Source organism: the organism of the source record quoted next, unplaced genomic scaffold (genome assembly GCF_019419815.1).
Source record: "Pyrus x bretschneideri cultivar Hongxiangsu unplaced genomic scaffold, Pyrus_bretschneideri_v1 Contig6, whole genome shotgun sequence".
In the NCBI taxonomy this organism is placed as follows: Eukaryota; Viridiplantae; Streptophyta; class Magnoliopsida; order Rosales; family Rosaceae; genus Pyrus; species Pyrus x bretschneideri.
The window spans coordinates 9,884,990-9,899,622 of NW_025999798.1; the positions used below are offsets into that span (position 1 = coordinate 9,884,990).

General features: G+C 37.6%; 1 protein-coding gene across 1 annotated transcript; it reads right to left on the reverse strand.

The window, feature by feature from the left end:
• Positions 1–3,478: 3,478 nt before the first annotated feature.
• Positions 3,479–8,304, reverse strand: LOC103954128 (protein phosphatase 2C 70). Its single transcript, XM_009365930.3, has 13 exons — positions 8,084–8,304; positions 6,926–7,115; positions 6,640–6,813; positions 6,361–6,536; positions 6,107–6,265; positions 5,036–5,179; positions 4,882–4,943; positions 4,663–4,798; positions 4,391–4,485; positions 4,167–4,282; positions 3,959–4,088; positions 3,783–3,837; positions 3,479–3,670 (listed from the first exon to the last, which is right to left on the reverse strand). Exons 1-13 carry the CDS (start codon positions 8,213–8,215, stop codon positions 3,515–3,517), a joined length of 1,725 nt encoding a protein of 574 aa, XP_009364205.2. The 5' UTR covers positions 8,216–8,304; the 3' UTR covers positions 3,479–3,514.
• Between the last annotated feature and the right edge of the window lie 6,329 nt (positions 8,305–14,633).

Sequence of the window (14,633 nt, forward strand, 5' to 3'; positions counted from 1 at the left end):
TAGTATACGAGAAGTTTTTCTCTTTCATTTCCTTGGATTTTGCAAATTTTTCAAATGATGTGGCTGTTCAATCAGATGACACCTAAACTAATATAGAAATGTAGTATAAAAATATGGTATGAATAACATTACTCAAGGTCAAGAGATATCAACAGAATTAACCATTAAAGATTATTTATAACAAAAAGTTGCTCAAAATAGACGGAGACCGTCTTGTAAAAGATAGGCTCAAATTGACTAATTTCATTAGCAACAAAATTTATTGTCGAATACTACAATTCCAATCGTGGTGCAACATTTCACAAGAATCTTATGGCACTTCATAGATTTCTAGCTTGGGGGCGTAGGCATAGTAATTCGATCTCAAAGTAAACACTGCCAAAGCAAAAACCTGAAAATTTAATTAATAACCTTTTGGCACCTCTAATTGATCATACTTTTTTATTACTCTCTATTAGTACAAAAATCTTCTACATCAGCAAACTAATTGAATAACAAGGGGAGCATCAAGCATGCATCAGAATCTGTATTTTTCCTCCTAATCATTTTGGTTGAGAGAAAAACAGAGACACAGAGAGAGAGAGAGAGAGAGAGAGAGACTGCATCAGATTCCATCACAGATTTTGTATTGGAGAGAATCTTTAACAAAGTAAACGTCATGTCCCCTTAGCTTTAAATGAAAGCCTAAAGTTAAGCCTTTAATTATTTTCCAATAAACATCATTTGTTTCTTAATTAAGACTTTACTGAGAAAGACAAGAGGATCCAGTTCATGGCTTACACAAGCAACTAAATAAATAAAGCACTCACACCTACCTTTAGAATTTTGACCCATGTTGTGATGTTAGTGCCTTACCTTTCCCTTCCATTTTGAATTATTAGTTTAAATTAATCTCCTTTCTTCAACTTAATTGTAATTAAATAACAGCCGGACTAAGCAATGAAAGCCTAGGTAATCCATGCAAACATGTCATGCAAGTAATGGCCATTAGTTTATTTTATTGCTAGTCTAATTACAAAGTTAACAGTAAACCACCATCGAGCTCCATGAAAAAAGCTCTTAGAAGCACGCAATACACATATGTAAGCACCGCAGTCGAAGGTTTGTCTTTATTGATGGTGACTAAATAAGCTTTTAACTTTTAATCTCAACTCGTATGCCTTTCTCTCTTTGTGAGAGCTTGTAGTATTTAGCTTTTAACTTTGTTTTGTGTTCACAGAGCTTATTTAGTTTAGGTTTAACCGTGCTACTAACTTTAAGGGCCAATTTGAATGCCCCTGTTGCTGGTGGTTGGAGGAAAACCTTATATTCTTTATGGTAATGTTGAAAAGCTACGGATGTTAGATCTCTAAAGGATTTTACAAATCGTTATTCCAAGTTACAATGATAAAAATATCACAAGCGAAAAACTTAATGCAGATTATAAGTTGATGTTTCCAAATCCGAACTCCAATGAGCATAAGCACAATCTGATGTTGTTCCATTTTTTGTATGACTTGAATCGCATCGAAATTCATTATTGTCCATGAATTATGATTTTGAAATTTACGAAAGTTTGATGTGAGGTTATGATAAAAATTTAGAGAATTCAATTTAAATTTATGCACCCTTTTAGATCGATTATGAATATCAAAGAAAAAAAGAAGTCGATTGCATGCGTGATTTGTCACTTACTCTTCCACTACCATATTTTAGTAGTAATCGTTGAACTAAATCATTATCCGTATATAATACGTATTTCTCGATGAGCAAAGTTGAGCTAGAGTTTCTGCATTTGGCCTTAAAAATAGCAGAACAAAAGTAAGGTTCGTAATCACATGCCTAGCTGACAGTGATAATGAGGAATCACAGTCCACTATATTTGAAAATTTCCCTCATCGAGTTATCCAAAAATTATACTTGGAGGATTAGTTAAACATATGTTATTCAATCATGATCGATCATAATTAAACATATTAAATCATTGTAAAGATTGCACGTAGCTAGCATTAAGAAAGTCAAACATATAATACACACACACACACACACATACACATGTAAATGGTAGCTGCATCATGTTCTTTTGTTTTGGTCGATTTTATGGTTAAACCTAATAAAGATAAAGAAAGATCGTTGTCCCATTAAACCTGTGATTAATTAAATTTTATAAAGAACAAATATGAGTCAGTTAACATGCATGCGACACACCATAATACTATATGCAGCAGAATTGATTATTAATAATATTTCACTTTCCAATTTTTCTTTTCTTTTGCATGTTTGCTGATGCATATATTTCACTTTCAGTTCAAGAACAACGAAGCCAATGATAAGAAAGCAAATAAGTCCCCGCCATGAGAACCCTATTTTTTATGGGTAGAACTACAGTGAGCGGTCTAAACTCCGAACCCTGTTTCTTTCTTTCTTCCAAAAAAAAAAAAAAAACAAAAAAAAACAGATAAAATGAATCTAGCCAAATATAGGCTCTTGCATAAAGAATCAAAATAGTATGATGTGCTACTTCTTGTCTACAGATCCTTGAGAATCCCTTGAAGAGACTTGGTCTCGCCATGTACACAAAAGGGTGAAAACGTTATTTAGAACGATTCAAAAATGTTATCATGCATTGTAAATTTATAAAAATATAAGAAAAAATTTGTATAAGAAATGTGTGATATTTTTGAAGAGTCAATAAGAGAACAATTTTATAAAAAAAAAATTATCCGTCCATAAAAAACTGTATCAAGGGATGGAAAATAATTTTCGTAACGAAAAACAAAAATAAAACATTAACTTTAAGGAAACAGATCGACACTGGAAAATTACAAAATTAGTAAAACCAATACAAGTATGATATTTATCATGCCAATTGTTGTTAGATCATCATCCTTCATTTTTGCTTGTTGATAAACATGTCTTACTTGAAGAATATGTAGGCCTTGCATTAGACTAGTTTGATAAGCAAAACTGGATCGGAATGGATAGGTATCCATTTTCTGGTCAAATTGAAAGTAGAAGTGAACGATTTTTTATTTAGAGGTGATTAGAAGAGGATTAAACATCGAGAAAACTAATCCCATCGAAACCTTCATTTTGGGAAGGATTGGAACGGGTAAGCTCCATTTATGAGTAATCCATCTTCTACCTTGTAGTTGATAATTCTGTCATCACTCTCCTCAACATGCATTGAGTTTAAAGAGTTATCAACTCCAATCCAATCCTACGTATCAAACTAGCCCTTAATGCGACATTTAGTACTGATTAATATGTCCCGGTGTATCCCATTCCTATATACCAAGATTTTTTACATCAAATCCTCATCCTAGGATCCAATGATCGAGATATAGTGGCTAAAAATCTCAGCATATAGGAGACAAAGGAGCATACTTGCTTTCAAACCTGAGAGAGAGAGAGAGAGAGAGAGAGAGAGAGAGTTTGCTGAAGTGAACTAAAAATAAAAAATAAAAAAAAAAAAAAAAAGAAAAGAGAAACCTATTTCTGTGTTGAAACTATAACTTATATATCTAAATTCATATCAAGATTCAGCTTTACACGAGATCCTAGAAGCATCAAAATCTAAGAAAATTATAGAGGTATTATCCTTTGTTCGCACTGTTCTAGCCTCACTCAACAAAATATTAGCAATCTTCTCTGCCAAAGTCTCCCCGTCCATCGAGTATCTCTCTTTCGTCTATACAACACCAAGTCAAAAGAGCCAGAAAGAATAACGTTAAGCGAGTAATTATACAATATCGATCCTTCTCACAGAAAATTAAGTAAAGGAAAAGAAATAAAGATACTACCTGAAGAACTAGCTGAATCGCCTTCTTCGCACTAATTACATCCCATAAGCCATCACTGCAAACCCAAATTCCAGAGTTAATCTTCCATTAAGCATAAGCATTGAATTATTCTCTTGTGCAGTATTGAAGTTCAGAACGTAAAATTTTAACAAAGTCAAATCAAAAGGCACAATAACCTGGCCATTATCGCAAAGGCATTGCTCGTTCGATTGATATGAACTACTTGGCTAATGTATGGTTCACAACTGAAGCGGGAATCCTGCTGTTTAAGAAATTTGTCTCCAAGCATCCGAGCAAGGTTCAAACCTGAATAATTGGAGCAAAGCGTGAGGGATTACCAACATCTAATCATGTAATTCACAAACAAATGGAAGTGATCATTACCACATAGGCGTGTTTCCCCCTCTTTCAACGGGGCTCCTGTTTCCTGGATTCGGAGTCTTTCACCATAACTACTAATTCTATGGTCCTCGGTCATCTTAATCAGCTTCCCATCAACACTTCCACAATTAAATCATACTTGGTTTAAAACAGGGATAGGCAGTTTAAAACAGGGAAAGGCAGGTTTACTTTTATCCTAATGGAAAGACGAATTGATGAAAACATACTTCATAACACAAGCTGAATCTCCAAGATTTGCACATTGCACAAAGAAATTGTCACCACCGTCAGTCCAAACCAGAAGCAGAGTGGCAGTACAGCCCTGCAAAAGATGGTCCATCATATTATGCAAACCACAAACTTTAACTGCTAGTAACAGAAGCATCTGAAATGCATATGAAAAGGAATCAATTTTAGATGTGCGAGTCAACTGCTTCAGTTTCTAATAACACAAAAAGTGCAACTAATGGACCAAGGTAAATAGAGTGAAAGGAAAAACCTCGTAGTAGTGATTCATGCATGTTTCTGTCTTAAAAAATGCATCCCTGAGAACATCTGAAGCATCACATAGTGACAAGACCCTCTCCCTTTTCAGCGAATCCGATAAAATGTTAGCAACGATCTGAGGAAGAAGCCTGTAAAATAAAAGGACTATTAGATAACTACAAAAGCATCCATTAGAAACATAGGACACTTAAATAGTAAAAGAAATACTAACTTGCTAGCAGATCTGGCAGCCTCTGCTCCACCATGTCCATCACAGATACCAAAAAGTCCAAACTGAAAGGCAAGAACTTAAGTGATATTAGCTCTTTCAGAAACTAGCAAAGGTATTTCAATGGAAGCAAACACAACGACATAAGCTCTGAAACCTGATCAACCCCGGGAAGAGGCCATTGATAGTAGCACACATCTTCCATTGGAAGCTTCTTCCCTCCACGACGCAGAGCCATGGGATCTGAAGCCATGCCAACTCCAAAGGGGATCTGACTCCCAGTTTCAGATGCAACATGAACCTGCCACAAAGGATAGGAAATTAGCAAATGTTATGTCACCTATACAATACAATTTGTGAACACTAGATATCCTCACTATAAAGCCAACAACTAAGTGAATCAGGATAATAAATATAGAATAAACAACTACCATGATCAATCAAAGCCTTACCACAACATAACATAATGTATAACATCAAGACTTTAGATCGGTTTTCTATTAGAAATCTGTTTGTTATGTTCAATAAGAGAGGCGCTTGTACAGACAAAAGGAACTGCAGACCAACAAAATTAAAGGTACTTGGTCCTTCTTTTTTTTTTTTGTCAAAAAATTAAAGGTACTTAGTCATAAATACTACAATGCTACCCCAAATTATTTTGGAACCATATATGTTTATTCTTTTCACCTTTTCTCTTTGCTTAGTCAACCATGGAAAAGGGTACTATATACATAGAATCATTAAAGGGGGCATCTAAGAAGCATATAATTTAAGTCTCTTTATCATAGAACATTATGGTATAATGGTAGGTTTGTCCTATTATATTTACACAGGCAGGTTAGAACATCAGTCTTGGGTCTTGCAACTATTTTGTATACCATATGAATCCAAGTACTTGGGTCTTGCAACTATTTTGTATACCATATGAATCCAAGTACTTGTATTCATTGAAACGTATATTGTCTAATATAAATTCTTCTCAGTAGCAGAAGCGACAGACAGCCAAAGTAAAATCAGATTAATGTGAGAAATTCAGAGTCCTAAAAGTGTATCTATGTCGCCCAGCCAGAATGCCAGCGTTTCTCTATTTTGTGTATGTTCTGCATAAATATAATTTAACTAGCATGAAAACGATTACTATTACGCAAAAACAGTAATGTTATATTACAACTGAATGCATATGTACATTTTTTTTTCTTCACTCGGATATAAAGGCACATTGACTTACGAACACTTTTGAGGTCGTTCCGAGTGTTATTACGTCTCCACTTGCAAGCTCCACGGGGTTACCCCAATGTCTACCTCCAGAATCAGGATTATTGATTGGTTGAGAGTTCAGAAGTGTTCCATTCAGGCTGCCCATGTCGACCAGCTCCCATTTCATTTTCTGCAGCCAATGATCAGGATTAACATTATTATTATACCACAAACACACAGATGCAATGCCAAGAAATTCAAAGAGGTAGTAGTTGTTATGCTTACGTTTGAATTCCAGTTTATCAATGCATGCTTTCCTGATACCTCCGAGTCCTTCAATAATAAATCACTTGGAGGAACCCTTCCCAGGGTCATAGGAAGCCTGGAGGAATTTGTTGACTGTACTGAACAACGAAGTCCATGGGAAGGACCGGATATGACCTCCAGGTTGAGGCAGGTTCCTGCACTTCTAAAAGAAGAATATGATCACGTGTTTTACAGTCAACTGTATAAAACCATTAGAAGAAAAAACACTTCAAACATGTGAAAGGGATAAGAAATTACTTTGATTCAAGGTATCCTTGGGCAGAAACTCTTGAAATCTCTCTTGTTCTAAACTCTGTCTACTGTTCTTCTGCTCTTCCAGTAACTGCTGGATTGCCAATGGACGCTTCAGGGTCTGACCAACCAAAATATCCTCTGGAGCATCAGAAATCACATCTAGGACAAAGCTATCACCTGAAATAAAGTGAAGCATAAATGTCTGATCTTGCTAAGGATTGAAATTGCACTTAAATGCAACTAGTACAAGAATTATTTAAAAGTTATTCCACTTGATGAACTTAATTACTTTGAGTCAAAATGGGAGGTGCAGTGGGAAGCCTCGGCTTATGCACAAGTCCTTGTGGTCGGGGTGAGCGAAAATTCCCTTCACTTGGAAAGCATGCTCCCTCTAGATCATAACCTCTTGGAAGCTCATTGCCCTGGTTCCGGACCAAATCAGCATCATCCGAAACAAGGGGTCTCTCAAGCTCACCAACCTAAACGAAGAATCACAAGGTGTGAAACAGCTTAATAATTACTGGGTAAACCAAATGATAAATCATATATCCAAAGGGAAGCACTTGGTATTCACGTAATCATTGAGAATATTAATAGAGATGCAAGACAACAATCATCTAGTGAGATGGCTTGACTTTTTGAATGGTCACATAACGCCTGCCCTTTTCACACTTTGTCAGAGTGTGTAGTTTTGTTACTTTGTAGTCTCTTGTATAAAGCTCGTGCACTCGGGCACCACACCTTGGCACTGTTTCAATTACTCTTTTATCAATGTAGGCTTCTGATTTCATTGCTTTCTCGGAGATAACAAACGCAACGCAGAAAACTAAACAATAGAAAACATATAATGATAGAATCTTCAACAATAGAAATCAGCCCCCGCTCGAATGTGAAATGAAGAAACAGCTTAACAGAGTCACATACATACATCAGCATAAACACAAAACAACAACTAAGCTGTAACATTAACCCACAAAAGCTCGAACTCCCAGCTTCAAAGTCTTCAACTTTACCCCGAAACACAATATCAAAACCGAAAAAACTCGAGGGAACCGATTGAAACACGAAACGAAACTAATTATGCGCATCAAATCATTGATCACACTCGAATCACCACAAATGCTACTTGCACATTCCGAGCTAAACTGATCAAAGTGGAACAAAGCTACAAGTCTTAGGCTGTAAGCTAACTAGCAATCCGAAACACACCAGAAATTCCCATTAAAAATCCAGTGATCAAACAAGGTCAAACCCGATGCGTCAAAACATTCAAATTTTCCTTCCGTCTTTCCTACGTTTTCTCGGCAACCAAACAGAACATTGCACTGTAGGCGTTCTCTCGAACGGAAAGGAGGATCGAAATCGAACCTCTGAGAATTTCGCAATCGAAAAAAAAAAAAAAAATTGGGGGAAATAGTTGAAAGAAAAGAGGGGAGGACGAGAATACCTTGATAGTGCGAGAACGAGAGGAGGAGGAAAAGAAGCGCCATGGTTTGCAGGCGAGGAAGATGAGGAGGAGGATCAGAAGAAGCATAAGGAGAAGAAGACCGACAATGCTCACTAGCATCGTCATCGTCATCGATCTCTCTCCTCTCCACCAGATAGAGATTGTCTTCGAGTTTGCGAGAAGCTCGCTTTGAAATGGTCGCACATTTTTTACTTTTTTTTTTTTCACTTTTCCATTTTCTTTTTATTATTTACTTGTTCATATAAAAAAGGTATTCGGTTTTTCAAAAGGACGCTTTACCGTATAAGTGAAAAATATTTATATTTCTCTAAATTTTTTTGCTGGTTTAATCTTTATTGATGTCTTTCCTTTTTTTATCAATTAACAATATAACTTACTAATTTACTAACGTTACCGTTAACTATAAAAAATAGTCTTTATAATAATAAGTGTAGTTTTTTTATTTATTTATTAAATTAGATTTGTTTTCATTAGACAAAATGATCATAAGTTAAACAATCATTAAGCGTAAATTAAACGATTATCGATGATTATTAAACAAACATTATAATTCCACACTTCTACCCTCCTACTTCAAATGTCGGGAGGCATTGCTTTGAATTGAAAAAAACTATTGTTAGAATATAATTAATGATAAAAAAAAAGCTAACAAAATAAAAAGTCAAAAGCTAAGTGCAGAAAACCGATCCAATCCAAAAACAAATTAACAAATAAATAAATAATAGTTTTTATTTATTTATTTATTTGTAGGATAACAATATGTTTTACACTAAAGGAATAAGAATTTTGGCTATACCACACAATGGGTAATCTAATTTAATGTTGAATTCATTATCTATGAGATTCGAACTTAAAACCTCTCAATTACAAATAAAGAAAAATACCAATATATCATAATATTGAGCAATGTTCTAAAAAACGCTAAGCATTAATCGGGTTGCAGGATAGCGCCTAGCGGCTAGGCGGCTAGACTGGGTCTAGGTGGGGGTCTAATCGGATTTATGTAAATTTCTTGTATATCTTGTAAATAAGTGTATATTGACACTTACAAAAAATTAAACTTGTATGAAATTCATTGATAAGATAATAAAAGAATAATAAAATGCAAAAAGAGTATCCAACAAGTCCAAAATTTAAAAACACATTAAGCATATATGTCATAGAATCATAGTGAGGAGTATTATAAAATGACACTGTAAACACGAAAAATTCCTGAAACAAGAAACAAGAGTACGTGTACAAAAATAATATTTTTGTATTAATGATTTTTAGGGTTACAATCTCTTTGTAATTGGATCCTCTGATTCTATCTTCGTAGGGTGTAGGTTTGTGGATGAGCTGTTGATCCAAAGGGCCGTCGGGGCTTGATCTAGGGATGAACAGTTGATGAATGGATCTTCAAGGGGCGTTGGGCTTGAACTTGAAGAATGGGTGTATAGGTTTGTTGAGATTATTGATCCAAAGGGCCGTTGAGGCTTGATCTTAGGATGAACGGATGATGAATGATGAACACTTTCTTCAAGGGGCCGTCGGGGCTTGATCTTGAGTCGGTGAAAGTTCTTCAAGGGCCGTTGGGGCTTGACCTTGAAGGAGGATTTGACGAAGAACGAAGAGTGTTTTCTTGATCCTTCGGGATTTTCTTGAGAGCTTTAGAGTTTCAAGGCTTCAAGGTTTTGGTGTAGGTTTCTAAAATTCCTTCTTTTTTTTTCTCTTGATGGAAATGGCTATTTATAGGCCAAGAGAGTGAATCACCACCATCCATTTTTTTTGGTGAAATGAGTGGAGTTGGTAGGTGAAGTAAATGTGTAATGTAGGTGAAATGAATGTGTGATGTAAGTGAAATGAATGTGTGATGTAAGTGAAATGAATAAATGTTGTAATTTTAATACATTGGTTAACATTTATTTCACTGAAATTTCGGTGTCTACAAATGCCCCCACTTCAAGGCGCGTCGTAAACACATGCTTATCATGTGTAGAAGATGCGTTTTGAAGTCCCTTAATGTAGATGTCAACCCAAGGGTCGTCGAGGCTTGATCTTGAATTGGGCTAGACATTTCTTCAAGGGCCGTCGGGGTTTGAACTTGAATTCGACTGGAAGATTTTCTGGTTTCCTCCAATCGTTGATTTTCCACAAGCTTAATCTTGAACTGGGCTGGAGGTTTTTTTTTTTTTTTTTTTTTTTTTTGTCTCCTCCGAAGGTCTGAACTTACTCTTCTTATCTGGAGTTTGAATTTGATTCAAGAGTGGCGAACACTTGATTTTGAATCGGACTTGTGATTTCTTCAAGGGCCATTGAGGCTTGATCTTGAGTGAAAATAGGACCATGAGCGGTTTCAGGATTCAGACACAGGGCAGGCAAGCACGAGGTGAAGGTGATGACTTTTTTCTTTGTTCAATCTTTCCAATTCATATTGAAGAGGGTTAGAGGATGACTCAGCATATGCAGTTGTTGCGTTTGCTGACGATCCACAAAATTGATGTTTCATTGTCACTAGTCTTAGCTGTTCTCCAGGCAGATATGGTCCCTTCTCTAGAAGTGTATCAACCGTTGAAGATGACTACTCGAGAGCAACGCTAGGTAAGCAACCAGGGAATAGATTCCAGGCAGTCGGTTCCAGATCGGAAGACTAATTCCGAGTGCCGGCTGATTGCTCTCTTTCTCTTTGCCCTGCGAGTAAGAACAAGGACAAAGGAAAGGACATGGAGAAAACATGATCTGAGATACTTTTGCTTTTTGAAGAAGTGTTGACGATTTAACAGCGTCGCGCGGGCGAGGCTTTGCTCTTTGGCGATGGCGCCAGCGGAGGGTTGTTGAGGCTTCTCGAGCTCTTTGATTAGAACAATGACGTCGAGCTTGGATTTGACTTAAACTCATCTGTCTGGATGGTTCTGCAGGGGAAAGTGTCGCGCTCCAGCAATTTGTTCCAGCTCCTTGTACCGCATTCTTTTCTGCTTGTTTCTTTTACATAGCCCGAGGTGGTACGCAACCCTTTGCCTTTAAATGGTCTTTCAGGGCATCATTTCTCAGTAATTCATCTATGCTTGGCAGCTTCAGTGTAAGGAGCCGACACTCCGTCACCTGTCCTGAAGTATGCGCTGAGGGAATTCGAGACTCACCAACAATTAAAGATGAGTACTCGAGAGCAACGCTAGGTAAGCAACCAGGCAAAGGTTCTGGGCAATCAGTTCTAGATCGGAAGTTTGATTTCGGGTTCCGACTGATTGTTTTTTTTCTCCTTGTCTTGGAAGCAAGAGCAAGGGCAAAGGAAAAGATAGGGAAAAAGCATGATATGAGATACCTTTGTTTTCGCCCTTGATGATATGAGATACTTTTGCTTTTGAAGAAGCAGCGAATGAATCAGCACATATATTTGTTGCGCTTGCCTCCACATGCTTCGATCTACCGTTTCTTCCTGCCTCATCTGTACTCCAGGCATCTGGTATCTTCTTTAGGGGTACATCAATGGTTGAAGATGAGTACTTAAGAGCAGGGCTGGATAAGCAATCAGGGAAGGGATTCCAGGCAGTCGGCTCCAAACAGGAAGCTTGATTCCAAGTGCCGACTGATCTCTCTCTCTCTTTGTCTTTCAGGGAAGAACAAGAACAAAGGAAAGGACGGGGGAAAGGCATACTATGAGATACTCTTGCTTTCAACCCTAATGATATGAGATACGTTTACTCTCGAAGACTTGGTTGAATAGGTGTTCTCAAGGAAGAAGAAAACTAAGCATATTGAGAGATTTGGTTGCAACTACATTCTCGGCCGAGAAAAAGAGTCATGCGTTTTTGGATGTATGTCTTACCATGAATGTTGACATATATAGGGATTTTAATGGCAAGTAGTAGTGCGGGTGCGGCTTTGTCACCCACGCTTGTCGGCAAAAGTGTGGTGGTTGGGATAATGACCTTCACGCGTTTTCAACTTTGTTAGAGATTTTTGACAAAGTTGCACGTGTTATCTGAAAAGCTGAGGTTGCGTCTGAAAAGCATTGACGAACTTTACGCAGGAAATCTGGCTTTTAAGATTTGAAGAGTGGTGTCTCTTCAATTTTTTTTTGAATCGGTGGCTGTGTCGCCTCTCCTTTTATAGAGGTATCGATTACATCCAACGTGCACACTTTGAAGATTACCTGCTTGTGAAAATCATCTCCGGTGTATTTTTTTTTAGATTTTACTTCGTCCCACCCTTTTCTTTTAACATCTTTGAAAATGGCTAACTTATCTAACATTTGCTTAGATTTGAGTCTCACCGGTGATACAGGTGCGCCGCGTCAGGGTAATATATGGTGCCTGTCTTTCTTATCTTCTAATGGTCCTCTTACAGGTGAAGACTCCGTGATGCAGGATGCAACAACGGCTACGGTAGTAGCTAGGAACCTCCTCACTCCTAGAGATAATAGGCTGCTTTCAAGACGGTCCGATGAGTTGGCCGTTCAAGAGTCCCTAGCTCTCAGTGTTCAATGTGTGGGCTCTGTGTCCAACATGGGCCAACGCCTACTCGCTCGATCCCGTCAAGTTGAATCATTGATGACGGAGGTGGAAAATCTTAAACAAGAGATCAAACATCTTAAGCGCGAGAATAGAGATTTGCACGTGCTTGCAAATAATTATTCGACGAGTATGAAGAGAAAGCTTGATCAGCTGCAAGAATCTGAAGATCGAATTCAAAGTGACCGTCAAAGGCTTGCGGCTTTCTTCCAGAGGCACCTTTTTCCTTCGTCATCTAGCGTTCAACCAAGTATGGAGGCCTCGAATGTTCTATCTTCGATGTCTCCCGCTCCTGGAGTTTTGCCAAGTAGTGGGGCTTCACGTGAGCAAACTTTGTGAAAGCTCCATCTTTTTTTTTTTTTTTTTTTTTGTTTGTACGCATTTGTAATTTCTCGAAGATCAATGGACATGCTTTATTTTATTCAGTGTATTGTGCTAAATACATATAAAACATATATATCACCAAGATGTGTTATTTCCTTTTTATTTTTTTTTATTTTTTTTTTTTTTTTATAAACACACTTTTGCAAGTGGCCACCATCCTTCCCTTATTTTCTTCTTTGCAACAATTCTGTCACCTTAAAATTTTTTTTTTTTTTTAATCACACTTTTGCAAGTGGTGCCGTGCACCACCCTTTCCTTATTTTATTCTTTGCAATAATTATGTCGCCCTCCTTTTTTTTTTTTCTTTTTTTTTTTTCAATCACACTTTTGCAAGTAGTGTCGTGCACCACCCTCTCCTTATTTTCTTCTTTGCAATAATTATGTCGCCCTCCTTTTTTTTTTTTTCTTTTTTTTTTTCAATCACACTTTTGCAAGTGGTGCCGTGCACCAACCTTTCCTTATTTTCTTCTTTGCAATAATTATGTCGCCCTCCTTTTTTTTCTTTTTTTTTTTTTCAATCACACTTTTGCAAGTGGTACCATGCACCATCATTTCCTTATTTTCTTCTTTGCAATAATTCTGTTGTTTTTTTTTTTTTTTTTTTTTTTTATAGTCACACTTTTGCAAGTGGTGCCGTGCACCATCCTTTCCTTATTTTCTTCTTTGCAATAATTCTGTCACCACCACCTCTTTTTCCTCTTCCTTTTTGACTTGCTAACAGTAGCTTGCAATTTCTTTTTGTGTGCGTGTACATTGTTCTGATGATGAGTATGACAGTTTGGCACCGCTGGGTCCCTGGCTGCACAGTCACTGCAACATTATTTGCACAGTCGTTGCACTTCATTCACTTCTTTGGGTTCATGTGCACATATATATATATATGTATTTATATGGGATCGAATCGTCACCGCACAACCATTGCACAACTACTGCATTGTCTGCCTTCTTGCATCCCGACTGCTCTGTCCTGCAACCCTACGTTGTCGGTAACCGCATGCACTGCTTCCTTGCTACACTGCGTTTTCCACGTCTGCTGCTCGTTGAACTGGGTGCTAAACCATAAAAGGTGGTCGCGAGCATAGGTTTGAACTGCCAAGGCGAGTTGCTCTCCACTTCTTCAACCTAGTGCGGAGGAACTTTCTCTCTGCAATAACCGAGGATTGCCTGCGAGTTGTCGCTGTTTATTTTGGGCATATCACAAGCTTTCCCAAGATGCTCGAGGTAAATCAGGCGTGAAGATTTCTTCATGGATCCGCTTATGGTATTGGGAGGACACAAGGTACAAGAAGTCCTTGAAGAGAAGAAGTTGCAACAAAACCACTAAGCCAAAGGGAGACCCATATCCGTCTGGTGCCATTGGTTCAGCTAGGCGTCATTCCCCTGCCGAGTTGAGAGCGTTTGAGGACCTTGGCATAACATCAGAGCATGTGGAAGAATCTTACCTAGCTGCTTTCTTAGCTTGTTGGCTTTGTAAGTTTGTTTTTCCAATCGGCGACGTCAACTTTGTTCGTCCAGGGGTATTCAAAGTTGCTAGCAAGATGGCTGCAGGTGAATCTTTCAGTCTTGCTATCCCAGTTTTGGCCAATATTTATAACGGCTTGAGTGTTGTTTCGAACTCGGCAAACACTGAAGATTGTGCTGCGGTTCTTCCCTAC